Raw genomic sequence first — 27,523 nt, 5'->3', positions numbered from 1 at the left:
GACACAAAAAGCTTGTTAGATGCTGGCCCTCTGCAACATTGGCTATTTCCAAGGAAGTGAGGTTTCAGGTGTGCAATGTCGTTTGTACTTTGGACTTACAAGGAAAGCAGACGTAACTTCATCTGCCTTGTGGTGTGACTTAGACAAGGATGTTAACAAATGAACATCCCAGGGACCTTTGAAAATAATCTGACATTTACAGTCACTCTTCCAGCTTGCTTCCATGACCCTTTCAAACGCAGAGGTGTTACAATACATAAGAGGTGTACTCAGAGACTCAAATCTCGCACTTCTTTGCCCAAGGTCCCTGATGCGTGTATGACAGTCTATATACATTGAGCTCCTTCCGTCTTTTAGGAATGTATGATCCTATGTATATGAACAGTTCCGGGTCTGATCCGAGCAGGTTGTCTCCGGTGTAAACCAGAGCTCCCGAGAAAGGAGGGTAGACATATTGGTTTGTTTTCTGGGGAACCAAATTGAGAGAGACTATACACAGATGTGTTTGTGACAACACTTTCTGCCCGCCTAAGTGAGCCATACGGCCGTCACCGGAGCCGCTGGTGCCTTTAAGAAGACTCGGTCTTTCGGGTCTTCTCTCTCCCCAGTGGGCTCCAGCCGCGCCAGCAGCAAAAGGCAAACTTGCCTGGCTCGTGGAAGGAGGGGGCGGGGGGCATGGAAGAACGCCGCGTTGGGTGGGTGCTGAGAAAGCGCCGGAGCGCGCGACGGGCGGGTTTCTTTCCCTTCCCCTTCCCTTAACCCTTCCCGGAGCGGAGGAGCCCTTCCCGGGCGGTGCTGCTGCGCCAAGGCGCCGGGGTGCTGACTGCCCTGGGCGTCCGAAACTTTGCGCGGAGAGTGGGCTTGAATAAGCAGAGCCGAACAGGCTGGCTGAGCTGGGAAGGGACAGAGGAGCGGGAGGGGCAGAGGAGAGACCCTTTAGCACCCCAGGTCTCTAGCCTGGGTGCCAGAAAGGCGCGGGTGCAGCCGCAGGAGAGAGCTGTCCCTTCAGCACCACGAATCTGCAAGCACAGGCGTTAGAAACCGCGAGGCGGGGCGACAGTCGGGGAGCTGTCCCTTCAGCACCACGGACCTTTGGCCTCCAATGAAACCACCCGGCCCCCGCCCCAGGACTCTGTCTTTTCTCCAGTTTGAGCGGGGGTGTCGGGAGCAGGCGGAGAGCTTTCTTGGGAGGCTGGGGAAGCAGTGAACACTCTTTTCAGCGGCTCGCCTCCCAGCAGTGCTATTTTTTGCCATCCGCCCTCACCCCCAGCACACGCGCTCGCACACACACGCACACACACGCACGCACGCACACACACAGACCTCTCTGGATTGCTTTGCCTTGAGTCTCCCGGGGCTGTGAGGAGCCAGGCGCATCTCAAACCCAGCTGGCAGCTCCAAGCTCCGGAGCCATGCCCTGCACGGACCTTCGTCCTTCCCAAGCTCCTGAGGAATGAAAGGAACCCAGGGACCCTCTGAAGGCAGCAGTGATGTGGACCAACCCCCCGGAGCCTGCACCCTTCCGAGGGCCATAGGCGACCTGGGGAACTGGAGAGAGCGCCAGACAGGAAATCCCAGCTTTCCCAAAGTCCCCGTGGATGCTGGCAGAAGGAGAGCCGAATTTTTGGAAGAGCCTGCCCTAGGTTACTCAGCTGCAGAGTGATTTTCCCCTCTGGCACTGAATCTCCCCTCCCACCCCCAGCCGCCCAGAGTACCATGAAGAATTATGAGGATGTGTGACAGAGGTATCCAGATGTTGATCACCACTGTGGGAGCCTTCGCAGCTTTTAGCTTAATGACCATTGCAGTGGGCACGGACTACTGGTTATATTCCAGAGGTGTGTGCAGGACTAAATCTACAAGTGATAATGAAACCAGCAGGAAGAATGAAGAAGTAATGACCCATTCGGGGCTGTGGAGGACCTGCTGCCTGGAAGGTATTTACAAATTCCTCTCAAAGCTTCTGTATAATCCAGGTTCTGATATTTTTGGTGGGTGTTTGGGGAGGTGGAGGTGGTGATGAGGAAAGAAAAACACTTCACATTTTTGCCGAGAATGTGCAGGTGTCCTGACTCTGTTACCAGCAAGATTAACACTGTGTGGGATAAATGGGTTGGGTCTTGTTGATTGTTTTTTGCATCAGCTTCACTAGATGAGATTTTGTGCCACTCTAGGCAGCTTCTGCAGTTGAGAAAAGTCTTCACATCCAAAATCCCTAGACATATTATGAACTGTTTGGATCTCTGGGTTGAGATAGGGTCTTTAACTCTTCTTAAATTGCATTGGGGTGTAGGGGGGGAAGGAGGGAGGGAAGATAGGAGGAAGGGAATGAGGGAGAGAAAAAGAGACCTGCTCTGGCCTGGCTATGATCTTATTTCTCAATATAGTCTCATCAGTTTCTTCTAAGTTTGGTCTAACTAGATATTGCCATGAACTTCCATTGCCAACCAGTACTAGGGTAACATATGCAAACCCCCACTTCCGCCCACACCCCCATGCACACACTTTAAGAAAAACTTCCTGATTAAAACATGTCTCACTGTTTTGGATCCCAGCGAATGGAAATCTTGGTATTTGGTATCCACCTGTCTTCATTCCTAAATCATTCCCGAACTCAGCAAATACATTTCCATAACATTTACATGAGATTGGTTTCCCAAGAATTGCACCTCGTCACTTCTAATTCTAAAAAATTAAAGCATTTATTCTAAATTGTAATGAAGAAGACAGAATAATTTTAGAATACAATAGCCTATCTCACTGTTAAACTTGTTTTCACCTCACCAGAAGTCACTCTCAGGATCACTGGGCAATATTGGATGTCATTGGGAGTAAACAGAAAGATAAAGAAGAAAATCAAAGCTCTTTGTAACCTATATGCCTGAGGGAATTGTTGGAGTAGAGGGGCAGTAGAGAGTTTTCTTAGGCTTCTGAGGCATCTGTGCAGCTTGTCACAGTGGTGGGCAAGGAAATGTGGGTTTCCTATATGCTCCCTTTCCCTGCTTGCCATTAGTTCTCCACCCCTGCATTCCCACTGGCTGGAATTTGTCAGGGCTTCTTGAGAACTTGCATTTATGTAAATCACTTGGGAAATCATGCTATGACATCACTTGCTAGTGTAATATTGCATCATCTTCTGGCCTTTTTCCCATGTCCTGACACTTTGAACAACTGTTCTCCTGACTGTAGCGCTACTACAATTGATTCTGTTTCTAACACAAATCTGCAACTGGTGGGAAGCCCAGGTAGGAAAGGGCTACTTTAAATGCAACAAAGATCATGTGAAGTCAGAAGGCCTGGGTAATGCTGCAAGCTATCTCTGTGACCTTGGCTGAGACATTTACCCTCTCTAACTCTCAGCTTATTAATCTTGGAAATGACTCTTTTGGATTAGGTTGTCTTGAATTAGCAATATCGAAAGCTGATACAGTATCCAGGGACCTGACAGAAATTCTAGAATAATTTTTTCCTAAACATAGGCAAAAGTCTAATGTTTGTGATCATCTGTGATTCGGTGTGGTAAAATCATTTACCTTGGGGAAATTCCATAATTCTTTTTTCTATATTGAGGACAAGGAATTGAATTATCTTCTGTACATCTATGATGTGGATGTGGCAATACCTACATAGTTCTAGAGATGGCATGAAGAATCTGAGGCTCCTCCAAGCCAAAAATGGCACATATGTATACCATGCTTTGGTCATTTCCAACTCTTCTGCCTCTTGGAACTAAACCTGGGAATGCACAGCTAAACACCAAGTTTCAGTTTTCCCATTATGTTCTATGAAAAAATAAATCTATCCGAGCCAAAATAAGACCTAAAATTTCTGAACCCTTGCTCAGAATTTCTCAACTGATGGTTTCTCTTTTCTCCAACATCATGTCCTACACCCACGGTTTGTACAAGGAATTGAATGCCCACCCAGGCATTCTGTAGGCTTGGTGGGAGAAGTGAGAAACTGAATCAAGATGGAATTGAATGAATTGAATTGAAGATGCATCCTTGGGCAGGTAAATTCTATTAAGAAGATGTGTTGCAATCTCTATGCAGTTTGGCCTGGCTAATTTTTTCTTACATTTTTATAAGATTTAGATATAGTAAGAAGCACAAACCTTAATGAATCATGATAATTTTTCTGCTATGTAACCCCTTATCACAATACCTAGGTGGGCCTGGCTAAAATTTGAAACCAATATTTTTCTTGATACATCAAGGGTTCAAGGAACTTGCAGGAACCTCTGATTTCTGCATGGGGGGCGGGGAGGGGGGTGGACACAGGCTGTTGGTAGCTTCTATCTTAGACATTTCCATTCTCAGCTAGAATGGAGATGTATTACCAGCTCCCATTCAGCATTCCTTATATATTCCAGAGCCTCATCATCCTCATTTTCTGGTCCTTTCAATGTTGAAGTATAACTGGGGTAGGGGGTTCTTATAGCTCAGTTTTCTTAGAGATCAATTTAGAAGACTCAATTCTTCCATACTTTTTAAAAGAGCCCCAAGACATTGTTGCTATTTTGTCCAAAAGAAGTGAAGGCTCAGGAGAGACCTGACAGCTGTCTGCAGGTATCTGAAAGGCTGTCATATGAAAGAGAGATTTGAAATTTTCTGTGTGGCCTTATGAGGATAGAAGTAGGAGCCAGCGAGATAAAAGGTTTTACCTTAATATAAGTAACTACCCACTGTGGAATGGGGAAGTTTTAGGAACACTAAAGATATTCAAGTATAAGGAAACTACATCAATCGTTTCCAAACTTGGCTAGTCACCAGAATCCCATGAATAGCTCTAAAAAAAACTCATTGGGTTCCACAACTAGATCCCCTGCTTCCATAAGTCTGTGGGGGATCGCTGAAATCTGAATTTTCTAAAAGTGCTCCAAGCAATTCTTGTGTTAAAGCCAACATTTATTGAATATTTACACTGGGCCTGGGGATGCCTATAAGTTTTAAGGAGTGTGTTGCTCAAATAAGAGACAGATGTTTCCAGTTTTCATGTCTATTACCCACCAGAATATCATCTATATTCAGCACTTACTATGCACTTGCACTACTCTAAGAAATTTAAAAGATTGTTTCATCTTCAAAGGAGCTCAATGATGTAGGTGCTATTATTACCTTCATTGTACAGATGAGGAAACTGAGGCCTGGAGAATTTACATGATTTGCCCAAGGTTGCACACTTAAACTCAGCAGGCAATGCTTGACCAAAGTCATGTTACTCCTCAGAGCATTTGCTAGAGAATATGAATTCACGCTTTGGTGGATAGTTTGCAACTGGTATAAACATTCGGTTTGAGAATGCCCAGACACTTGGGGTTTTTTTGCTCAGTAGTCCTGATCTCAGAATTCTCAGCATGGCTGTGCAGTATCAGCAGAGGTGCAGGAGCCACCAGACGGGCTCAAAGGACTTGATTTGAATGAAGAAACAATCAACCTATGTAGAGACACCCACACGAAGAAACTAAAATGAATTCCTGACTCATTATCTGGAAAATATGCAAGGCATTCACAAAGTAGTACCCCCACCTGTTGTGTGTTTTCAGTGGTAATGTATGAATTTGAATGAGTTCAGTATGTGTCTTTCTCGCATTAAGAAAACCTCTCCAAGCAATGTGTTTACATAGTGGAAAGCCCACCAGCCTAGTAGTGAGGAATCACATTTCCATCACTAACAGTCACGTGAATTATGCATGATATTTTCCTCCTTTCAACCTCAGTTTACCCAATTCTAAAATGAGAACTTTAGGTAAAATTAAGGAGTAAAAAATCCAAATGTTCATGTGCACTAAGAAGGTAATGTAAACTGTGAAACCCACATTTCACTGCCCTCTTAACTCGATTCTACTGGGAGGGGGGAGAGTAACAGTACACATGAGAAAGTATTTGGTAACTGAAATTTGGTACTAATGTGAAGGCAATAGGGAGTGGTGGGGACTCTGGCAAACTCGAGAGCACAAGCCTCATTTAAAGGACAACTACTACTTGACTTGGGTTGATTTTTACCCTGGAAAATGAGGCCCAGTACTCCAAGTATAGAAACATCAAATTTAAAGTCTCTTGATTTTTACAATATGGGAAACAAATTCTGCTTTTTGGGAACATAATATTACCCAAACCAAATTTACTTTGGCCCAGGGGCTGCTAGTTTTGAGCCCTAGAAATTATCTAAATGGCCCTTTTAATCCAAACTTCTGATATTTTTAAATTTGAATCCTGAATTACTCGTTATTAGTCAATAATCATGTTTGCAATTCATTAAAAAATCGCCTACTAAGAAAAGAACACCCACTTAGGATTTTAGAACAGAGAACTTGAAATTATGGAAAAGAGGTTCAATAAACCGCTATTTCTGCTACAGATGGGTATGGATGACACTGAACATCTGGCTGAAAAACTGGAAAAAAAAGAATTAGCCAGTCATTAGAAGTTCCCCCATATTTCTAAATCTCCAGATGGTTGACTTTTTCAGACAGATGGGGTTCCAGCTTTATTTATGTGTTCAGAAGCCTTCAGGGAAGCTGCAAAGATGTGGTTGAGGGTGGAGGTGATAGGAAGACATGACATTTACTCAGTGTTTTCTATATGCCAAACCCTGTGCTAGGTGTTTTCACATATGTTAACTCATATTTTTCATGTCTCCTATCTCCCATAGTAGAATATAAACTCTATGAGGACAGGGATTCTTGTTGGAACACTACTACCCTAAAGGTTAAAAACAGTACCAAGTAGTCACTTCTGTGCCTCCAGTCCTGGCTTTAATATTGCACCCTCCCTCAGACATATGAATTCAACACGAGCTAGAACTCCCTCACGCTTCCCTACTCCTGAACCTCTCCCTGTTCCTTTTCCTGTGTTCTACGTCCTTGCCCATAAAACCCAAGAGGGAGATGGAAGAGAGAAGTGGAGCCTTAAGGAGCCTTAAGGCAAGATGGGAGTGAATGACCATGATTGTTTGTGGGCTGAGTCAATATTGGACAGATGGTAGAGGTCGGAGTCTGACCGTGACTAACATTCAGCCAGACTGTGTCCATAGAGCCATACTGTTGTTAAAATGTTAAAATACTTCCCTATCTGTTGATCAGGCACACTGGGCCCAAGTCCCTCACCAGACCCCCTTAAGATTTATCAAGTAAAGTCTTAAGAGCTGGCCTGGTAGGTACTATTGAGACCCTGCTCCATCCAGCCCCATGTAACCCTCCATCCTGGTTGTTAAGTATTTTAATTCTTACTCCAAGTTGTGTCATCAATGGTGGAAAGACCTACTGTCGTCTTCCTACCTCAAACCCAACCCTCTACCTTCTGGTTCCAGGATTCCACCCGTCTTACATAGTCGGAGTCTTACAAATACTTTGATTTATTTTGGCCTTTGAAATTCTATCTTCTAGATTAGAACAAAGGTGAATGACCTTCATTCCAACACTGAATGACCAGGGTGGGTTATTTGTGTGGGTGATGGGTGGTGTGTCAAGAAAAAATAAAATAAGAAATTAAGCAAACATATGGCTGTGGCCTTTTAACGTTCTCACAGAGCACCATGCTATAGGCTTTCCTCAGGGGTCATCTGATTCACTGGGGGAATAACTTTGACTGACTTAGCTTTTATTAGAGAATAAAGCATACTCATGTACAGTTGGATGTTTACTTGTAGACAACTAGGATGATGCAGGTAATTTTTTGTTCAGAGGTGCACAAGATTTCTGTCCATTACAGGAGGTAAACCCAAATATTGTGGATTTATTCCCCCTGCCAAGAACGTTAGTCAGCTTTATACTAACTTAGTGGAAAAAAAAATACAAACAAAACTACCTCCTTTGAATGAGTTTTGTCATTCTGCTGGTTTCCTCATGGTTGAGGTGAATAAAAGTGGACATGAGTTCACTACATATTTTAGGAAAATTATGTTTTTAATAATTTGAAAATTATACTTTGACATCGGGAAGTTTCCCCAATGAAAACAATGCTTTAACAATGAGGTTAAAGGGAAGTCTTTAACATTATTCCCATTGAAAAAAGGGCGCACTTGAGGGTAAAAATAAATAGGCCTTGAATTGTATAAGGGAGAGACCACGGAGATTGGGGAATAATAGCAGGGACTTTGGGACCCGGTGAACCTGGGTTTTTCGCAGAACCCTGCCATTTACTGACTATGAGACCTTGAACGTTGCTCAAACTCTGAGCAGTAGTTTTCTTATCTGCCAGAGAAACAGAAGTAGCAAGTGCTTTCAAATTGTTCCTGTTTTAGTTCTTGTGGTTCCTTCATAGCTCTAAATGGTATGTTGATCAGTTCTTGAGGTATTCATTTTAGACAATGCCCATTCCCTGAGACAAATGATGAGTTAGCTTGCTTATTCCAGTCTTCACCTCTCTCCTAATATTTTTAGTTCTTCAATGAGTTATCTGTGGTTCCACAAAGAATCCTGCATAAGGACCAAGGGTGTCTAGAATAAAAGAGAGACTGACAACTCATTCCTGGATTGGACACTTGTTTAGGCAGCATGACTGCTCCTGTGCTCATGTGTCTCCCTCACCAAAGGCATTGGAGTGAACAGCAGAGCTGAGAGAAGGCCTGGCAATGGGGTAGCCTGTTTGCAATGCTGAGGACCTGTGAGTGGACTGGATCTGGTGGTGGATGGCTGACCTTGAACTATCATGTCTACACCCCACCTAAGAAAGCAGTCCAGTAGCCAAGAACACCCTAGCTGGGGTGGTTTGATGTTTGTGAAGGTGTTGTCTACACAGCACTGCTTGGCCTAGGGATCATGTTCTGCTCACCAAACCCTTTGGTCCAGAACTGAGTCTATCCAAAGGGATCAGGGTCTTTAATAAATATTTCTGGGTACTGTATGGGCCAATTGCAGTCCCAGCAGCATGAAGCTATCAGTTGCCAAGGTGGGTAACCAGGTGGAATGGAAAAGACTAGACCAGTGTCAGATACTTGGTGCAAGGAAAGCTTGTTGCAGTGAGCAGGCACTATAGCACCCTCCAGAAACCAATGCATGTGACATGCGGAAGAGTCAGCACGGAGATCCTTGCTGCGCAGGGTGCCCTGGCCATTGGTGTTATCCAGAGAAGCAGGAGCAGCAAGCCAGGAAAATTTGCAGCCTCGCCCAGCTAAGTGAAGTGACACCTTGACCTTTTCTTTTTTCCTGCCCCCTGCTGCAACATACTGAAGGCGCTAGAATCTAAATGAGAAAGGACCAGGGATAGAACTGCTTTGAATTCAACACGCAGCTTAAATTTTAGGCAGAATCTGAAGTTTTAACAGCCAAAGGTGACTGGGAAGTTATAAAATCTGCCTAGTATATCATTCAGAAAATAAGAGATTTGGTATAACATAGTTGAAAGCCAAAATAAAACGGTGGCGTGCTTATATCCCCACTAAGTGGAGGCTCATCAATAAACATAAACAATACCATCCTGCTTAGTCCCCAAAACTCTAAAAGTTGAAAACTCAGTGGTGTCTATATATGGTGGTACGTAACTACACCTCCAGGTTTGGAAAACTGTGACTGAGTGACTGGGCCAAATACAGCTCATTGCGTTTCCTTCTATAGCCTACAGCTAAGAAAGTTTTGTACATTTTTTAAATGGTTGAAAAATTGAATAATACCCGAAATATTTCATGACATACGAAATGATATAAAATTCAAATTTCAGCACCTATAATTCTAAATGTTGTCAAATGAAAAAGATGGAAACTTGTTCTCTCACTTGTCATGTGTGTGTCTATAAAGTGTCTTTAATTTTTGCTGTTTAGCCTGCAAAGCCTAAAATATATACTATCTGGCCCTTTCCAGAAAAAGTAAAGTTTGCCAACTCCTGCTATATCTCACTGCAGAGACATATAGGAATCTATAATAATGTTTTACTTCAAGAAGGACTCTCTGCTTTCCAAAGAATATTGAATTGCTCTTCTCTCTCTCTCTCGTTTTTTGCACCATTTGCCTTTGTCATACTCTTCATGTGATCAGTCAGGTATTCTTTCTTTCCTGGAGAACTCTCACTTAGTTCTTTACCCAGGCAGCTCTTGCCCTCTTCCTGAGACACGGACAAGTTGAAAATTAATGAGATGGTCTCCAGATTATTAATGAGATGGTCTCCTTCTGATAGTCTCCAGGATTGATAGGCCCTGACAAGCTACACAGAAAACAGTATCTGCTGGGGCTGGCAAAAGAAGAAAGATTTGGAAGCCAGTGTTTGCAACTGGCAATAAAAAGAAAAGAACATTAGGAAAAAATGTGACAGCAAACTTAATCAGACGTGGTTACTGGGTGGGTGACAGAGAAGAAATTTAGGTCCACAATGGGTATGGGGATTCGAGAGAGGGGGACTCTTCCAGATAGTTCCATGGATGAGGTTCTCTATGTTCGTGAAACTTCATCAAAAAAAATACGTGAATGAGCATTTTTATAACTAATGAAATTTCATGACAAAATATGTGAATGGGAACATTTGTAGGAAGAGTTTTATACACAGAAATGTTATAAATCATGAATATGGAGCTTAGAACAGAGGTGAAACCCAGGATGACATCTGGGATCCTGCAAACATAGACGGGAATGGAAGGCGAGAAAGTAGGTAAGAAATGCCAGAGAAAACCCGATGAATACGAAGGACAAGTGTGACATTAGCTCTTATGAACAAAGAACAGAGGAGCCAGTGAAAACTGAGAAAAAGCAGAAACTGAAAAGAAAAACGAATCTTTTGCTGAAGGGAAGGTGATTCAATTACCGTGAGCTTCTCCTAGCGAACCACCCATACTAATCCCTAACAATTGCTTTTCTACTCTTAAGTGCTTACAAACCACCCTTTGAATGATATATCCTATAAAACCAGCCACCATTGTTTGTAATTCAACAGCCTGTAGTTGGAAAGAGTCTGGGTTTCCAGTCTTGAAAAATCTCATTTGCCCATTCATTTTTTCTTTTTGCCTTTTTGTCCTTGAAGATTGTCAAGCGTAGACTGAGTTTCATTTTAAAATTCCCTCAATATCCTGGGTACAAACTTGAGGGGAAAAAAATACATATGGACATATTGTGGACAAATCAGCAGACACTGTTTCTATTCCTTGTGCCTAAGAGCCTATTACCTGCACATTCAGGAAACGGCATTCCCAGCAGTCTGCATTCTGTGGCTTTTGCTGCTCAACGTCTGTCATGGCTGCCCTGGAACATGGTAATACCTACATGTTAAATTAGACTGATCCAAAAAGTCATGCATCGCTGTTGAAGTATCTTCCATCACATCATCCATTACAAAATTCTATTGTCACCTGTGGAAATTGGTTTTGGCAGAGAGAAGGTAATATAGATGCATATTTACAGCAAATCATTTTGACTCTTTTGCAAATTACCAGGATAGCAGAACCAATTAGCTGTTTATCAGCTTAAAATGCCTTAAAATGTGTATTAGGAAGTAAGTCCTGATTTTTCAAAATATTGCTTTTCACCAAAGATGAGTCTGGCATGCAATCAAAACACTCTAGGCGTTTAGAGGAAAATAAAAAGATCAAATCAAGAGATAATGATGTTAATCCGAGTCAAAGGTCTGCTGCTCAGCGTAATAATTGCTCTTTTCTGATTTTTCACTCTGTGGTGGAGTGATGTTTTAACTCCTGGGCTGTTGGGGTTGGATCCCAAGAAATAGTAAGGTCTGAACCAGGGAAACCAGGTCTGGGTCCCCATAAAGCTGACTTTCCAGTTACAGTCCCTGGGATTCAGCTGCAGTGACAGCTCATTGGAATAAGAAATAGACAACCGTAGCCTGGCACTGTGGACTTCTTCCACACTACCCTAAAGCAGAAAAAGTGTGTTGGGGTGGGGCAGGGGATGAAATTGTACATACTGCGGTCAACGTGGGCTTCCCTGAAAAGGGGACATTTAACTCAGAATAGAAAGGAGGTGAGGAGCCAAGCCAAGTAGCTAGCTAGGGAAGGGCACTCCGGACAGAAGGAGCAGCAAAGGCCTGGAGGTGGGAATGTGCTGGGGAGTCTCATTCCAAAAATGGGAGCTAGGAGCAGAGATGCAGATCAGGCGAAGACTCTGCAGGCTGGCTTACCTTGGGCCCTGGAGGAATTTGTAAGAACTTTGACTTTGATTCTGAGTGAACTGGAAGCCTTTGGATGATTCTGAGCCCAGGAATGACATGTTCTTGAGTTTGCTCTGTTTGCATTATCTTCTTAAATACATTATTTTGCTGCTTATCAGAAAGGGCCCTTTGTTCTGTGACCTCCTTTGCTTCCTTCAGGTAAGAACATAAAGTTCTAGACTTTAAAACTTTCAGATCCCCTCACCCTCACCTTTCTCCATGACTAGGAGTGGTGAACTAGTAAGCATCTTATCTGCATTTTCTCCCTTCTTCCTCTGAGGACAAGCCCATGGTTCCTTATCACTTTCAGTGTTTGATTTCTCATTGTGGGGAAATAGGGATTTTAAAAAATGTCATTGATGTAGAAGTTCCTAGTGCTTAGTGAGTCTTGCAAAGCTCTTAGAATCATCGTCCCTGCTAGGCAGCCCCTTCTTAATTCACAGATTCTCACCATTGCCAGCTCAAGCTGGCATTTCCTCCTGTGCATGCCCCCCTTGTCAGCCTGCATATCCAGTAAGAGATGTGAAGGGAGGGGGTTGCATTTGAGGGGCCTCCAGCCTGGGCTCCCTACTCCCTAAGGACACTGGGTTGGGTTCCAAGGATTCAGCAGAGAATAAGATAGATAAGAGTCCTGTCTTTGGAAACCCCACAGCTGTGCAAGGAAGATACTGACAAAGCCTATCCAAGACAGTGGTGCGCAGGATACCATAGCATAGAGTACCAGGTCCTGGATTAATCAGTGGCGGGGGCCTGTCTCAGTGTTCTCTTAAGGTTTGTGAATCTACAAGGTGCCTGGACCATAGTAGATGCTCAAAACACATTGGTCAAATGCACGAAGAGCTTTGTGTGGGGAGCCAGAGGAGGACCGACTTCTCCTCGTGCTGGAGGCTGGAGTAGAAACGAATTCAGACCCCTTGGTTTCTTATCCTGAAGTAAAGAGGAAAGAGAACAGGAAAATAGTCTACCCTTAGAAAACTATGAAAAAAATAGCCGGGCGTTGTGGTGGGCGCCTGTAGTCCCAGCTGCTCGGGAGGCTGAGGCAAGAGAATCACGTAAGCCCAGGAGTTAGAGGTTGCTGTGAGCCGTGTGACGTCATGGCACTCTACCCGAGGGCGGTACAGTGAGACTCTGTCTCTACAAAAAAAAAGAAAACTATGAAACACAATGGATGATTACACATTTTTCTTTCTTAAATTTTCTTTTGAAAAAAAAAAAACATCCTGTCCTCCTGATCACAAATACTGTAAAAATAAATTAAAAAAAATAAATCTTGGCTATTTGGTTATTATTATGTTCTTGCAAATTTTTCCTACTCTATTTTTCCCCAACCCCTCGCTTTTTTTTTTTTTTTTGATAGGGTCTCACGCTGCTGCCCAAGCTGCCATACAGAGACATCGTATTAGCTCACAGCAACCTTAGACTCCTGGGCTCAAATGATCCTCCTACTTCAGCCTCCTGAATAGCTAGGACTATAGATGTCCACCACCATGCCCTGCTAATCTTTCTACTTTTTTGTGGACAAAGGGTCTCCTTCTTGCTTAGGCTGGCCTCGAACTCATGACCTCATGCGGTCCACCCGGTTCAGTCTCCCAAAGTGCTAATGAGCCACTGGATTTTCTTAATTAAAATACCATTTATAATATAAAAGTAAAATAAAACCACATTCTTAATATAAACTTTTAAAACAAAGCAGATAAGATAAGGTTTCCCCTGTACCCTCAGCATAATCTCATCCCTTTCCCCTCAAATGACTGTTTCTTCCAGTTTGGTGAATAGCTAATAAATATCATTTCCCTATTTTTCTGTTCCACCAAAGTCAAAGAGATTAGAGACAGTATATTTTTCTCTTCAAGTTCAAATTCTTCATACATTACTCTAAAACTTTTAAAAATTATCTTGTAATTTATTAAAACATTTAATCAACATTTATACTATTTAAAAAATCACATAGAAGCACTCACTTTGAGGCTTTTTGTCCCCTCCCCCCCCCCAAGTTCTATTCCCCTGAGCAAGTTTTTTTAACCATTTCTGATTCAGTTCTTCTGGTGCTAACAGTCACATCTCTAAATAATATGGTCATCCCTCTATTTCTTGACTTACAATCTACTGATTCTTGTCCTTGATAGGCGAGGATTTAGCTAACTCGTTCCTCCCTCTGAATTGATTAGCTTTCTAATTTTTAAAACTAACATATGTCTTCATTTCCTTTTCCATCCACCTTGGGGAAAATGTCTTAGCTTCCCACTTTCTAGAAGGAAGATGTTCACACTCCCTACTTGCTCCTACCCAGGCCTGTCAGTTGTAGTTTTACCTTTTCATCACACAGATTCATTCCATTTACATTTTGTTCTGTAACTATACAGATGTCTTCCAAGCTCAGGCTGTAGATTGATCCTGAAGTTTGAAAACCAGTGAAGATTATTATGATTATATAGATAAGGTTCGACGAGAAGCTGAGTCATTTTCTAGGATTACATTTTTCCCTTTTGTGTTTCCAATGTCACAATCTCCGAGTCATTTAAAGAAATGGGTCCAAATGGAGTCTCCTAACACAATCAATTGCTCAAAATCACGTCATGTATTTGTTTGTGTCACACTTGGGCTTTTTGGTACTGTTTTCATTTTCCCAGCAGTTTCTGGGTAACTCAAAGAGTATTTTCTTTTTTCTTTTTTTTTTTTTTTAACAGAGCAAAATTAGGCTTCTTTAAAACATAAGCCTTAGGTGGGGGAAAGGACCTTTCTAGAAAAATCATTCTTCTCCTTATTTTCTGCTTCCTTAGTACAATGTTGTGGTTAGGAACCCAGTCTCCACCTGCAGATTTCCTGGGCTCAAGTCTCAGCTCAACCACATATGGCTGTGTGACTCTGGGCACAGTCCTTATCCTCTCTGTGTCTCAGTTTCTTCATCTATAAAACAGGGATTATCATTGTACCTCTTCACAGGGTTTCTATGGGTATTTAATATTTGTACAACATTTGGAACAGTGCCTGGATCCCGTAACTACTAATTTGGTGTTGGTTATTCCTTTTTCCTGAGATAAACAGATTGGACAGAATCTACTCATCTGCATTGTTCAAGCCATGGTTGCCACTGTTCTTCCCCAAGAATCTTCACATTATCAGGGAATACTGAAACAAAGCCCATGATACAGCTCATGGAGACCCTACCAGGGAACAAAGATTTATTTGTCTTTGAACAAAGACAAGTCCTGGACCTGATTCTTTTCACATTGGTTGATGAAAAGTGATCAACACCTGAGGGAATCTTATGTTCTAGAATATTCTCCAGATGAGCCACATTGGGTAACCATAAAGCACTTAATAAATAACAACATCAAGTGCATATTAAATGCTTGCATGCATCTTTTCACTTAGTCTTCCCCGAAGCCCCCTGGAGTATGGGACCCATTGTACTGGTAAGCAAATGAAACTCAGAAAACTGTCCCAAATTCTCATAGCGAGTAAGTGGTAGAGGTAGAATTCAAACTCAGGACTTTTGAATCTGAAAACCAATGCCCTTCATCCTGATGTTGTAGGCCAGAGTTCTCAAAGTGTGGTCTGTTAACCTCAAGGCTTAGAGGTTTGGGGGGTTCTTCCAAGATCCCTTCAGGGGACTGGCAAGGTCAAAACTATTTTAGAGTTATAATAAAATATGATTTGCCTGTTTCATTGTGATGGAATTTGCACTGATGATGCAAAAACAATGGTAGGCTCAACCGCTGGGGTCTGAACACAAAGCGAAGCAGTGGCCCAATAGTTATCGTCTTTATCAGCACCACTCACTCACAGGCAAAGACGATGCTAGTTTCGCTTGGAAATGTCCCTAATGGAGCAGTAAAAAAGCATTACTTTTATTTTACCTATTATTATTATTATATATTTTTGGAGACACAGTCTCACTTTGTTGCCCTCAGTAGAGTGCCATGGCGTCATAGCTCACAGCAAAAAGCATTACTTTTATTAAATCCCAAACCTTGAGGACTAGGTTTTAATATTCTGTGTGATCAAATGAGAAATACACGTTAAGCACTGCAGCTGCAAACCAGAGCATGAGGTCATGGTCTCATGCAAAGGCCCTTGTGCGCCGAGTTGCTAGCTGAACTAGCTGCTTTTTTTTTTTTTTTTTTTCATGAAACACCCTATTTACTTAAAAGAATGACTGACAGGTAAATTATGGTTATTCAGGGTTAGGTATTTGGCAGATATTTTCTCAAAAATGAGCTAAGTGAGCCTGTCACTTCAAAGAAAGCCACTGACAGTATTTGTTGCCGAGGATAACATTCAGAGTTTCAAGCGAAAATTATGATTTTGGAAAACTTATGTTTGGCCCCGTGAGCCAATGTGATTTGATGTTATACTGCGTAATGAAAATGTGCCAAATTTAGAAGACTTGTGTGACTCAGTGAACCAATAATGCCCAAATGACCAATGCACAGCATTGCAAAATCATGCCTGGGTAAAAAATCCATTCAAGGTGCAGGATTAGAACAAGGGATTTTCATGTAGCAGAGCATGAGAAGTTAGTTAATTAACATGGCTTCAGATTCCACATGGCAACTAGCCTGTAAGAGTTTTGGTGTAGTATCAAAGAACATCCACAGTTACCTTCGAAGACTGTTCAAGTTATCTCTCATGCCTAAGCACACATTTGTGCGAGGCTGGATTTTCAACTTTACTAACACAGCTATACTTCAACTTTAATAACACAGGGAACAGGGTGGTGCCTGTGGCTCAAGGAGTAGGGCACCTGCCCCATCTACTGGAGGTGGTGGGTTCAAACCCGGCCCTGGCCAAAAACTGCAAAAAAAAAAAAAAAAAAAAATTAAATAATAATAATAACAACACAGGGAACAGATCAAATACAGAGAAGCAGATGGGAGAATCTGTCTTCCATTAAGCCAGGAATTCAAGAGATTTTCAAAAATGTAAAAACAAACACAACTCTTCTCATTATTTGTCCTGAGACAAAAATAATGAGACAAACACAACTCTTCTCATTATTTGTCCTGAGACAAAAATAACTACGTTATTTTTCATATTGTTTATGTTAACAAACAATTTGAGCTTATCATTTTCAAATGAATTCCAAAATAAATATTTTGAACTTTTTGAATTTTAATTTATAATGCAGGAAATACCAAATAGATAAACCTACATAAACAAAAGCTCAATAATTTGTACAAAATGTGAAAGAATCCTGAGACCACAAAAGATGGCGAGCCTTCGCCACAGCTATATTTGAATTCTGTTGACTAACTTCAGATGGTTGAGGAAAGAAATTAAAAGAGCTATTTTCATATTTCTGTTAGAAGATTTCCTTCTAGTTCTTCCTTCTCATCTTCAGTGGGTGATGAAACACCATCTCTTGGTGGGTCCTGGTACCTCTGTGTTTGAGTTCTTTTTAGCTGCAGCTAAGCTAAGCCATTATTCCCCTATCCCTGGAATATAAGAGGCAACATGAGATTTCAGCGGGCCCTGAAAGAAGTGTCTTTGATTAAAATACAACCCTGCTGGTATAAAGTTTGACGGGGCCTGGACGGTTCATAGCATCTTGTGTCTTTGTTCGCAAACACCCACAAAGCTTAGCCACGACTCCACAAAGAGTTGGGATCTGTGGTCATGTCCTCCACATGTGAGATGAAGTAGGATGCAGGAAAACTGAGCTGGGAGTCCTCAGGTTCTTGGTGGATGGGGATTTAAATTTATGAAGTGTCCACCTTAAAAAGATTGTGTGTGAGGGTAGAAATTTTCAAGAATGGAAGGAAGTATTGGGCAGGCACTAAACAAACATTTCTCTTGGGCAGTGCCAGTGCTAGGATCTGGGAAACAGAGAAATAGGCACATCCATTCCTTCTTCTTCTGGTAACAATGTTCTCATTTTCTTTGGGGGTTATCCTGTCACCCTATACTCAACCCATGTGATTTGGGTGGAACGGGCTCCTGCTTGGCTCTCAGGATGAGCATGTGACCTAGAAATGACCTTGAAGATGATCATAAGGCATCTGGAGTTTATACTAAGGTGGTGGTTCTCAACAGGGACATTTGGTGATGTCTGGAGACATTTTTGGTTGTGAGGTGGGGGAAATATAGGTACTACTGGATCTAGTAAGTGAGACCTGGGGTGCTGCTAGATATTCTGCAATGCACAGGACCCCCACAACAAAGAACGCTCCGGTCCCAATGTTAAGAGTCTGAAGCTGTGAATCCTGACAGAAAGGTAATGGGGAGTCATTGAAAGGTGTTAAGCAGAGAAGCAGTATGATCTGAACTGATGTTTTAAAATACAGTCAGGTGTCCTGTAGAAACAGATTTCTGAGATGTATGAGGGGAGCAGGAGGTTATCCAGCAGGTTATTGCAATATCGAGTGAAAGAAGATTCTGGAAGTGTAGCATGATTCGAAAATATACATTTAGAAGTCATTAGGGGTAAAAGGCAGGGTCTTGAATGTGAATAGAACCTCCAATAAGGCTGTAAAAAATAAGAGAACAGGATCAAAGATGAGCCTTTGGGAGCATCTATGTACAACAAGTGAAATAATATTAATGATAATGCCAGCTACTAAGCTAAGTAATTTGCATAACCGCATTTGACCCTTTTAACAACCCTTATTATCCTCATTTTATAGATACGAAAACTTAGGCTAGGCTGGGTTTTCTAGCTCAGTAGTTAGAGCACGGGCTTTGTAAACCAAAGGTCATGAGTTTGATCGTTTGATCCTCAACTGGACCTCCCACTGATTTAAAAAAAGTAAAAGAAAGCTTATGCACAGAGAGGTTAAGTAACTGGTCCACAGTTACATGCATAGTTTTTTTGTTTGTTTGTTTTGTGTTTTTTTTGAGACAGAGTCTCAAGCTATCACCCTGGGTAGAGTGCTGTGGCATCACAGCTCACAGCAACTTCAAACTCTTGGGCTTAAGGGATTCTCTTGCCTCAGCCTCCCATGTAGCTGGGACTACAGGCACCTGCTACGACACCTGGCTATTTTTTTTTGTTGTTGTTGTTGTTAGAGTTGTCATTGTCATTTTTAGCTGGCCCCGGGCTGGATTCAAACCTGCCAGACTCAGTGGCGGGAGCCTTACCCACTGAGCTACACGTACCGTCCACATACATAGTTATTATGCGAAACAGAATTTAAAGTCAAACAGTATGACTCCATGGCCTTCCCCTTTATCTACCTAGCTGCCTCCCTACACTAAGAAGAATCTTCAAAAAAAAAAAAAAAAAGCATATGCCTGAGGCGACGGGTTCAAACCCAGCCCTGGCCAAAAAACAAAAAAACAAAACAAACAAAAAAAGCAAATTAAAACTCTCAGGAGCTGAAAGATGGACAAGGATGGAGAGAGGAAGGCATGGGGAGGTGTCCCAGGAAGGGGGAACAGCGTGAACGCAGCTCTGGAGGCTGGGGGGAGTGTAGCATGAGACAGAAAGCAAACCTTCCCCCAGGGCTAGAGCAAGGTGTCTGTTCAGGGCATGGCAGAGTGCAGAGCCCAGCAAGACTGGAGAAGTAGATTAGATAGGGGCCCTGACATGCAGATCTTTGGAGGCACATTAAGTTAGACTTTGTCCTGGGGGCAACAGAAATCCTTTGGAAACTTCAAAATGGGAGATTTAAAATCTGACATGATCAGGTTTTCATCTTTTAGGATTAAATTCCATTTAGTGGAATGGAAGAGGAATACGTGAAAACTGGTTGAGGGTTTAATGCAATAATCTAGCAATAGTGTTGGACTCCCACGTTAGGGAGATGGCAGTAGTTATGGTCACACGGGCTGTCACTTGGGGCAATGCTTGAAAGCTGGAATCCATAAAATTTCCTGCTTGTTGTGTATAAAGGGTGAGGCAGCGTGAGTTCAGGGAACTCCAGGTTTCTGCCTTTGACCCTGCTGATGGGTTTATCATGACCCTCGTGATGAGTTTAACCATAGGGGGACGGCGAATGTGGTTTTGAACATGTTGAATTTGCAGCTTCCTTCTTAATGGTGTTAAAGAGGGCCCCTGGAAATGCCACCCAAGAACTCACACGGGACGTCTTGTCTTCTCTTTGATCAGAAAACAGTCAAACATGTACATTTCAACCACTGCTGATTTTAATAGAGGCAACTTATGAAATGCCATGAGGTGAGGTTCTGTGTGTGACAGATGATCTGATGTTAAAAGTCTGAAGGCGGCATGGGGAGGTCCCTGCCAGCCTCATTAGGCATGGATGGAGTTTACTGGGTCGTGGAAACAAGCTGGCCATGACCGTCATTCCAGCCCTCTCCTTCCATTTCTGACTTATCATCTGGTTTTGAACGAACATTAAAGAATCCTTTCATAAACAGTGACCTTTTAGAATTTGAAATGATGGTTTCTGGCTAATTTCCATTCCAGCCCTGGGGCTGCTGCTTGAAGCTCTTGACTAGTCTTGAGTCCCCTGCTCTCAACCATAATTTGGAAAAGGGCAATGTTGTTTTCATCCTTAAAATGTCTATCATTTGGGTGAAGGATCATCATTCATGAATGTGTGACCACGCACTGTTTAGGATGCAAAACGTACTGGGTGCTGAGCTTATGTCAGTAACACGAACAGATCTGATTTGTTCAGGAGAATTTGGAAACTTTTCGTCTGAGGTCATGCTAGAACAATAATCCAGTTGCTAATGACAGAAAGCCAAATTCTAATTAACTTAAGGATGGTGGGGGCAGGGGAAAGGGAAAGAGACCGAGAGAGCGCAAGTTCTACTGACTCACAAACCGGAATAGTAGAGGTCTGGCTAGATGCAGGGATGACATTCACAAGCACACTATTTCTCTCATCATTGTCCTCTGCTCTTTTTGACCTATTTCAGGGTAGTGGATGGAAGACTCAGGGGTTCAAGATGGGTAACTGCAGCTCTCAGGGCTTTATTCTCCTGTGCCTGACTCCAGCATAAAAAAATGTGAATTTCTGGTGGCACCCATAGCTCAGTGGGTAGGGCGCCGGCCACATACACTGAGGCTGGTGGGTTCGAACCCAGCTGGGCCAGCTAAACAACAGTGACAACTGCAACAACAACAACAAAAAAAAAAATAACAACAACAACAAAAATAACCAGGTGTTGTGGCAGGCGCCTGTAGTCCCAGTTACTTGGGAGGCTGAGGCAAGAGAATCACTAAGCCTAAGAGTTTGAGGTTGCTGTGAGCTGTGACAGCACAGCACTCTACCCTGGGTGATAGCTTGAGACTCTGTCTCAAAAAAAAAAAAAAAGTGAATTTCTTTTTGGAGTCTTTGTTTTGTTTTGTTTTGTATTTGAGACAGAATGTAGAATGCCTTGGCATCATAGCTCACAACAACCTCAAACTCCTAGACTCAAGTGATCCTCTTGCCTCAGTCTCTTGAGTAGCTAGGACTACAGGAGCTCACCACGATGCCCAGCTAGTTTTTCTATTTTTAGTAGAGACAGAGTCTTGCGCTTGCTCAGGCTGGTCTGGAACTCCTGAGCTCAAGCAATCCACCTGCCTTGGCCTCCCAGAGTGCTAGGATTACCAGTGTGACTCCATGCACTTGGTCTAAGGTGTGAATTTCTTCCCTAACAAGCAAAAGTCTCATTGCATTTTATTAGCTTTGATTAGGTCACTTGTCCATCACTGTTGTCCAGGGGCCTGAAAGAGCTGATTGGCTTAGGTTTGAGTCACGTGCTCCAACTTTGGAGTGGGAGGGGCAAAGATCCCCAGGATAATTATGACGATGAATGACGACCATCACTCATCACTCGCTCCACGTCAGGCACGGTTCTAAGCAGTGTGCATACTTTTTTCATTTGCTTCTCATGACAACCCTTTGAGGTAGGTATTATTGTTTCATCCTTTTAAAGACGAGGAAAACCAAAACCAACACATTTATCAATGAGACAGGATCTGGGAGCGTGTGCCCCATTTTCCAATGGGGAAATTGAGGTTCAGGCTGAGTGATTTGCTCTGGGTCAAATATCAGGTATATAATGAAACAGGGGTGGGACTCCCCTGCCTGCCTGCCCTCTGACCCTGCAGTAGTGCAGCCTAAAAGCTTAGTAAATATTTAGGAAGCCACAGCAGGCCTGGAGGCATCTAGTGGGGTTTTTGTAGACCAATTCCAAATCCTCAGCCACTTATCCTGTGTTCTCGTTACCTTCCTTCTGTACAGCCAGACATGAGAATCGTGAGAACTTGTTCACAAAGTTGCCCTCAGAAATTTACAAGGCAAATTGAGATATTTATGAAATAATTTGTCCAAATTGAATTTTTCTTGTATGTATGTATGTCTGTGTGTACACACATATATGTGTATATATCTATTTATATACATGTGACCAGATCCACTTCTGAACTTCCTATTCTTTTCTTTTAATCTATATTTCTATTTCTGAGATTCTACCGTACTGTCATTTGAATTAACATAGCTTCACAAGATTCTAAATCCTACAGGGCACATTCTCCTATACTATTCTTCTTTATAAATATCTTACTTCTTATAATTTGGTTTTCCCAGCAAATTTTTGGATCATTCTGTCCCCTTGGCAGAAAAACTGGGATATTGATAAATATTTAATTACATGATTTATTGGGGCACAACCAATATCTTTAGAACATTGAGACTGCACATTTAAAAACACGTCTCCCTTTTGGTGACACTTTCTTTTGACCTTATGCATTTATTTGGTATGTTATTTCTAAGTAGTTTTTATATTTTTGGTTACTCATGTTAAGGCAGTGGTTCTCAGCCTTCCTAATGCCTCCTAATGCCACGACCCTTTAATAAAGTTCCTCGTGTTATGGTGACCCCCAACCATAAAATTCTTTTCTTTTTTTTTTTTAATTTGTAGAGACAGAGTCTCACTGTACCGCCCTCGGGTAGAGTGCCATGGCGTCACACGGCTCACAGCAACCTCTAACTCTTAGGCTTACCCGATTCTCTTGCCTCAGCCTCCCGAGCAGCTGGGACTACAGGCGCGCGCCACAACGCCCGGCTATTTTTTTGTTGTAGTTTGTCCGAGGCTGGGTTTGAACCCGCCACCCTCGGCATATGGGGCTGGCGCCCTACTCACTGAGCCACAGGCGCCGCCCCACAAAATTATTTTCATTGCTACTTCATAACAGTAATTTTGCTACTGTTATGAATCGTAATGTAAATATCTGATATGCAGGATGTATTTTCATTGTTACAAAAGGGTCGCAACCCACAGGTTGAGAACCACTGTGTTAAGGGGTGGAGTTTTCCAAGATGTTTTCTAAGTGGTTAGTATTACTGGTAAGTGAGGAAGTGATTATTGAACTGTAATTAAGTATTTGTAAGTTACTTGAACTTTCTTACTGGTGCCAAGTGTATTTTAATTAATTTGGTTTGGTTTATCAGATGAACAATCGAATAATAGGCAGAACTTTTTGCCCCTGTTCTTTTTTCTTTGACTGAGGCTTCCAGAGCCTCAGTTAAATGATGTTGGTGGTCAGAGACCACTTTGCTTTGATCCTAACTGGAATGGATGCCTGGTGAACAGTGTTTATCCAAGAGTGGTTACAGGTCTGGGTATACATCCCAGAATTTATGTAAGCCCTGGTGATCTGCATTTTTGCAAACCCCTAAGGCGATTTCTGCCTCCCTTGAAGTGAATAACTCTGAGATTTTCACCAAGAAGCATGGGTATTTGTTTAGATAGGTTTTCTTTATTATGCCATCAAGGTGTCTATCAATGTCTATCTAACTAAGAATTTTAAGTAAATATGGAGCTTTATGTTTTTGGATACCTATTGAGATTGAAAGTATTTTTTCTCCTATCGGCTTATTAATAGAATAAAGTTATGTTAATGCCTTTCATAGTAGCAAACTACCCTTCATTCTTGTGATAATTCCTTTTGGGGCATATTTTATTTTTGATTGTATTATGCTGAACTAGGTTTGCTAATATATACTTCAGAATTTTTCTACATATTTGCCAAGGAAATTTGCCTGTATTTTGTCTTTTGTGTGTTATTTTTTGTTAAATTTTAAATCAGAGCTGGAGTAACTTGATCAAATGATTTTCTATGCTCTGAAGTAGATTAAGTAAGTTGGAAATTTTCATATAAAACCCTCTGGGTCTCTGACCTTTTTGAAAGTCGTTCTCTGACAACTTCTCCCATATCTTATTAGTCTATATTTTTCTGGAGTCATTTTGTTTCCTAGAAAATCATTCACTTCATAGAAATGTATAAATGTTTTAGTCTAAGGTTGAACAGTGTGATTGCTGATAGTTTATTTTCTTCCAACTCTGCCTTTTTTCTTCTCTATTTTCTCATTTTGTCTCCAAGTGCATTTATAATTGGTGTCATTTCTTCCAAGATTATGTCATTAAGTTGTCTTTCAGTCTTCAACTTTTAGGCTTTGCGTTTTCATCTCTTTCTGAGTTTTTATAATGTATTTTTTAAGAAGCTGGGAAGAGAAGTCTGAAGGCAGCCAACCCAAATGCCATTTTGAGCAATAAGTTTTTACTCTTGGGATTTTTTTAACCTACATTTAAAATTTCATCCTGTTGAGGCTGGCCTCTTTCAACGTGAAGAGGTCCTTTTGGGATCCTAACTGCCATCCAGCAAAGTCACTAGACCTCTCAGATAGTGTCACCTGCCCTTGTGATTCGCTAGCTTGCCGTTTTAGTTCTCGCCAAGTCATTGATAAAATCATTGAACAGGAAAAGTCCAAGTTCATAGCAGTGTGGTAAAAAATTAATTAAGCATCTGTTGGTTTTGCCTTACAAACCCAGGAATTACAATTAGCTCTGTTTTGTGGGATTCCCATTTTAAAAAAATGTAATTAAGCATCATCACCATCAGAAGGTACACCTGAGTAGGAACTCACTTCAAGTTCATTGAATAATCACATCCCCTAACACTGGCCGAGCAAGTGTTATTCACTCCTGTGTTTCCCACTCAACGAGACTTCTCTGGGTAAGGCATTGCACTGGTCTTAACATACAAAACTGAAAAGATGTAGCTTCTGCCCCTGAGGACTTAGGGTATAAGGAAAATCCTTTCTTAGTTATGTGATCTCCTATATACAAAGGTTACCTCACATTACTTTTTAAACATTTACAAACACATATTTTTTAAGGTTTTTCTTTATTGATTACAAGAGTAACATGTTTACTACAACCAGTGAATATATCTAAAAATAGAAAAAGAAGAAGTAATAATATCCCCTGTTTTATCTTCATCCTTACCCTACTCCAAAGTTAACCACCACTAACAGCTAGATGTGGTTCCCCACCTGCCTGTCGACCCTCAAAACACACAGACATTCACAGGAGGAGGGGCATGGTTTGTATTTTAAAATTGAATTATCCTGTAGGTGTTGGCTTACCATTTGCTCTTTTCCCTTAATACATCATGGATATCCTTCCAGGTCCCTAGACACTGAAGATCTAACTTAATATTTTTTGATTTTTGGTTGTTGTTGTTTTGAGACAGAGTCTTTGTCACCTTCAGTAGAGTGCTGTGGCATCATAGCTCACAGCAGCCTCAAACCCTTAGGCTCAAACGATCCTCTTGTCTCAGCCTCCTGAGTAGCTGGGACCACAGGTGCCCACCACAACGCCCAGCTACTTTTTCTATTTTGTAGAGAAGGGTCTTGCTTTGCTCAGGCTGGTCTCAAACTCCTGAGCATAGGTGATCCACTTGCTTCAGCCTCCCAAAGTGCTAGGATTATAGGTGTGAGCCACTGGGTCTGGCCTCTAACTTAATCTTTTTAATAGCTATACAAGGTTGTCATAAAGTCCGTGTGCAGTTTGAAATCACATACTATTTTAAATTGCATACAGACTTTACGGCCACCCTGCATAAGGTTCCATGGAAAGGAATCACTTTAGTTTATTCAGCCATTTCCTTGCTGATGGGCATTAATCTTGTTCCCAGTTTTTATGGATGTCATTGTCATTCTCATCACATGTTGGATGACAACAACATGTGTACTTACAGATCAGAGCCTTTGTTTCTTTTGCTTAGATTACCAAATATGAGATCAATAATTGTGATGTTAATTGGCATTGACAGGTTCTTATCCTTAAATGGCTAAAGCAGAGGGAGTGGTTATCAGGCAAATGTCTTAATTCTTTTTTTTTTTTTGTGGTTTTTGGCCGGGGGTGGGTTTGAACCTACCACCTCTGGCATATGGGGCCGGCGCCCTACCCCTTTGAGCCACAGGCACTGTCCCAAATGTCTTACTTTTTAAAATATAGCCCCCCACACACACACACACTGAAAGACTTTTGCTTTGAAAGGGGAACTCCTGGCATAGGTTGGGAGTTTCAGGTGTCCCTGGCATCCCCTGCTGCCACCACCATGCCACCCCCCGCCCCAGGGAGGCTGCACTGAGAATAAAAAACAACAGAGCCATGGACTGAGGGCTGGTGGGGTCATATACTAGTGCCGTAGCTGCATGTCTTCCATTTTATTCTCACTGCTTTGTAAGAGATAGATCCTGTTACCATCCTCCTTTTATAGGAGTGGGAGCTGAGACCTAGAGAGTTTTAGTCACTCGCTCAAGGCCATAGATCTAGTAGGTTGGATCTATAGCTAGGATTTGGTTCCAGTTTTGCCTGCCCTCAAGACCCCTGCTATTAACCACAGTGTGGGATTGCTTCCAAGGAGGCAACTGTTTCATTAGAGCCCCAAAGTGATCTGAACCCTGACATTCACCTTGAACACATGGCGGGGCCTCCTGACCTCCAGGTAGGCCCTTCACTGTTCCAGGAAAAACCGAGTGACCTCCCGGGCCCCCGGGACATGATGGGTGGCATGTTTGCTTGTCCCTGCACACGACTCAGAACCCAGCTTTCTCCTCTCTTTCTCTCTCCCCCTTTCTCATCGTTTCTCAAAACGAAACTGGAACAATGAAGAGAAACGGGGAGCCTTAGCTTCACCCTTCCCATTCTCTCTTCATGGCCAACAGACACCCATGACTCAAAGTACAGACTCTGGAGTCAGAATGACCTGGGTTGTAAAAACCAACTTGTTACCCTTGAGCAATTTTCTGAGCCTCTCCAAGCCTCATGCTCTCGCTGACAGCACGACCATCCTACTCAGCGTCTTATCTTACCTACCAGGGCATCATTTCCTTGGAGACAGGCCAAAATCTATGCCTCTGGGCTTACAGGTCTTGAGGGAGCCTGCCCAGCACTGGAAAATGTTGATTCCCCACAATTAAATTCACCAGCATTTTAAAGTCAGGTTGAGGGCTGATAAGGGGAGAAGGAAAATGAATTCATATTTATGGAGGACCTACTGTGTGAGAGGCACTATCTTAGAACTTAACAAACATTAACTTAACTCTGGGAAGCAGCTATGCTTATTTCATGATTCCCGTGGTCTAGAGGAGAAAAATGACACTTAGCACAGCCAAGGTAACATTGCCAGGGTTGCAGAGCTGAAATGATGATGACAATGGTAGCTTATTGTTTTTGGTTTTTTT

General features: G+C 42.2%; 1 protein-coding gene across 1 annotated transcript in view; it reads left to right on the top strand.

Moving 5' to 3' along the window:
* Nucleotides 1-824: 824 nt before the first annotated feature.
* Nucleotides 825-27,523, top strand: part of CACNG3 (calcium voltage-gated channel auxiliary subunit gamma 3) — an 89,713-nt gene continuing 63,014 nt past the window's right edge. Inside the window, exon 1 of the mRNA XM_053555827.1 lies at nt 825-1,937. Coding sequence (XP_053411802.1) covers nt 1,727-1,937 — 211 coding nt within the window. The 5' untranslated portion in view covers nt 825-1,726. The remainder of the gene's footprint in view (nt 1,938-27,523) is intronic.

The sequence above is a fragment of the Nycticebus coucang genome, chromosome 12 (genome assembly GCF_027406575.1).
Source record: "Nycticebus coucang isolate mNycCou1 chromosome 12, mNycCou1.pri, whole genome shotgun sequence".
NCBI classification, from domain to species: Eukaryota; Metazoa; Chordata; class Mammalia; order Primates; family Lorisidae; genus Nycticebus; species Nycticebus coucang.
Note: the sequence above shows the minus strand (reverse complement) of the source record. Positions and strands in the feature narration are given on the sequence as shown.